This window comes from Poecilia reticulata, linkage group LG17 (assembly GCF_000633615.1).
Source record: "Poecilia reticulata strain Guanapo linkage group LG17, Guppy_female_1.0+MT, whole genome shotgun sequence".
In the NCBI taxonomy this organism is placed as follows: Eukaryota; Metazoa; Chordata; class Actinopteri; order Cyprinodontiformes; family Poeciliidae; genus Poecilia; species Poecilia reticulata.
Window position 1 is genome coordinate 2,414,170 of NC_024347.1, and position 2,308 is coordinate 2,416,477.

At 40.9% G+C, this 2,308-nt stretch overlaps 1 protein-coding gene across 1 annotated transcript in view; it reads left to right on the forward strand.

Annotated features, from left to right (window-relative positions):
• The window catches only part of selenop2 (selenoprotein P2), a 2,468-nt gene extending 942 nt beyond the window's left edge, over positions 1–1,526 (forward strand). Inside the window, exons 2-4 of the mRNA XM_008433019.2 lie at positions 114–362; positions 1,069–1,281; positions 1,385–1,526. Of these exons, the coding sequence (XP_008431241.2) occupies positions 136–362; positions 1,069–1,281; positions 1,385–1,511 (567 nt within the window). The 5' untranslated portion in view covers positions 114–135 and the 3' untranslated portion in view covers positions 1,512–1,526. The remainder of the gene's footprint in view (positions 1–113; positions 363–1,068; positions 1,282–1,384) is intronic.
• Positions 1,527–2,308: the final 782 nt, after the last annotated feature.

The following is a 2,308-nucleotide window of genomic DNA, read 5'->3' on the forward strand; positions in this document are numbered from 1 at the left end:
CCGCCATATTTATAGCATTCTGACGTGAGAGAAGAAGAGACCGCGATTTTTTTTTTTTTTTTTTTTTTGCACTATCCCGATTATTTCATAGATGTCTTTTTGTGGGTATCCAGTTGTAGCAGACAGAGGGTGACGATGCGCTCCCTGCTGGTGCTGTATCAGAGCGCAGCCCTGCTGGGTGCGCTGTGGGCCGCCCACTCTACTCTCTTGGTGGAGGGCGACAAAAATGCCTCCAGGATCTGCAAACCCGCCCCGCGCTGGGAGATAAAGGGCCGCTCGCCGGCGCAGGAACGGCTGGGAAATGTGGTGGTGGTGGCTCTGCTGAAGGCCAGCTGACACTTCTGTCTCGTTCAGGCGTCYCGGTGAGTGAGAAAAGTAACAAATGTCCGAATCAAACTTTGAGATGAATTCTGTGTATTTTGGCTAGAGTTTGACGCAGATCACTGCTTTGATTCAAACTGATGGTGAAAGGATATTTAAAGACGATTAGAATACGCGTCTGGGTTTTTTTTGTTGTTATTGTTTGTTTCTCACATTCTTAGAAAATTCAAACTTTTAATTTGACTCTTTATGAAGCAGGAATAAACATGACGTGACGCAGAGGTAAATAGGCACTTGTATATTCACAGGGTTGTATGTCAGTTTATTAGTGGACATTTTTCACGTTCTTTTTATTAAAATAAGTTGATACAGTGGCACTATCAGACCTTTCATTTCTTAAAATATACATATAAAAAAGGATGCACTGATATATCCGATATCAATCTTACTGTTATGGCTGATAACTGATATTTACCAACATTATATATATTATATTATATATATTTTTCTGTTGGTTTTTTTGACACCTTTGGGGGGAAAAAACTACAAGAAACTGCAACAAGATAGAAATAAATACCAATTTTTAATATCGACCAAGTTTTATTTGTCAGACCGATACCGATATGTTGAAAAATGACGAATGTCAGTCGATACCGATGTTAGTGCGATATATCATGCACCCCAAGTTTAAATAGTTAAAAATACACAATCTCAGCTCTAATTCTTCACTCGTCTGAATATCYGCAGTATCGGACGCCTGCGCACCAAACTGAGGCGCAGCAACATAACCGACGTGTCCTTCGTGATCGTCAATGAGCAAGATGGCGTATCCAGAGCCCTGTACTGGGAGCTGAAGAAAAGAGCTCCCTCTGGTGTCCCAGTGTATCAGCAGACGGCTAATCAGACCGACGTGTGGGAGGTGCTGGACGGCGACAAAGAYGACTTCCTGATCTACGACAGGTAAGAAGACAGGGACCCGGCCGCCACGCCTCYGTCTCCGATCAGAGAGCTGAATGGGAAGTCGCTCCAAGGATGCCGTTTTTCTTCTTCTGCCCGTCTTCAGGTGTGGCCTCCTCACTTTCCACGTCGTGCTGCCGTACAGCTTCCTGCACAACCCGTACGTGGAGGCCGCAATCAGAGCCACCTACCTGGGAGACATCTGTAACTGCTCTGTGAGTGACCCGGCTTGAGGGGAAAGCGCATGTGCGAACGCAAACGGGCTGGACAAAGAACGGCTCAGATGTTCAAGTTGTCACACTTGATTGCTCGTGATGGTTCTTTATGAAGTACAGTTTTTTTTTAACAGTATCGTATTAGAGGTTTAAAAAAAAACAAAAAAAGTCAGCTACCTTACATCAAATTTCAGTTTGTTTTGTTGGACTTGGTGTGATAGATCAACATAAAGTGTCACAGTTTCACTTTTTTTATTTTGCAAAGACAAACCCAAAGAGTGTAGAGTTCATTTGTGTTTTTCCCACGTTATTCTGATACCACTGAAAAAAAAAACATTTTCTATCAGCATATGTTTTTTTCATCTAGGTGATGTTGAGATAATTTGAAAAAAAAAAAATCAGACTCTGGATGTGCAAAGCCAGTTGGAATAATTCCAGTTGTTGTTCCAATCAAATGTAGAGACTTAATACAAATGCAYAGCAGATTTTTGAGGATTTTTATACATTATATTCACTTTTCTTAGTTTTTTTTTTTTGGGGTGGGGGGGTTACCTATTTTTTCTTCATTTCACAACTATYCACTACTTTCTCATGGTCTATAACCAGAAACACAAAGGAAAAGATGTTTCACATTTTAGGTTGTAAAATGTTGCATCTGAGTAAGTATAAAGGGCCGGAGTAGTTTTCAGACGCTGTATTCAGTAYACGAATTATTTATCACAACGCTCTTTAACAAGGTCTCTGTCTAATCTTAAATGTTTTTTAGTAGTTGGTTGTTGTTTTTTCGTTTTTTGTTTTTTTTTGGTGCCAGACAT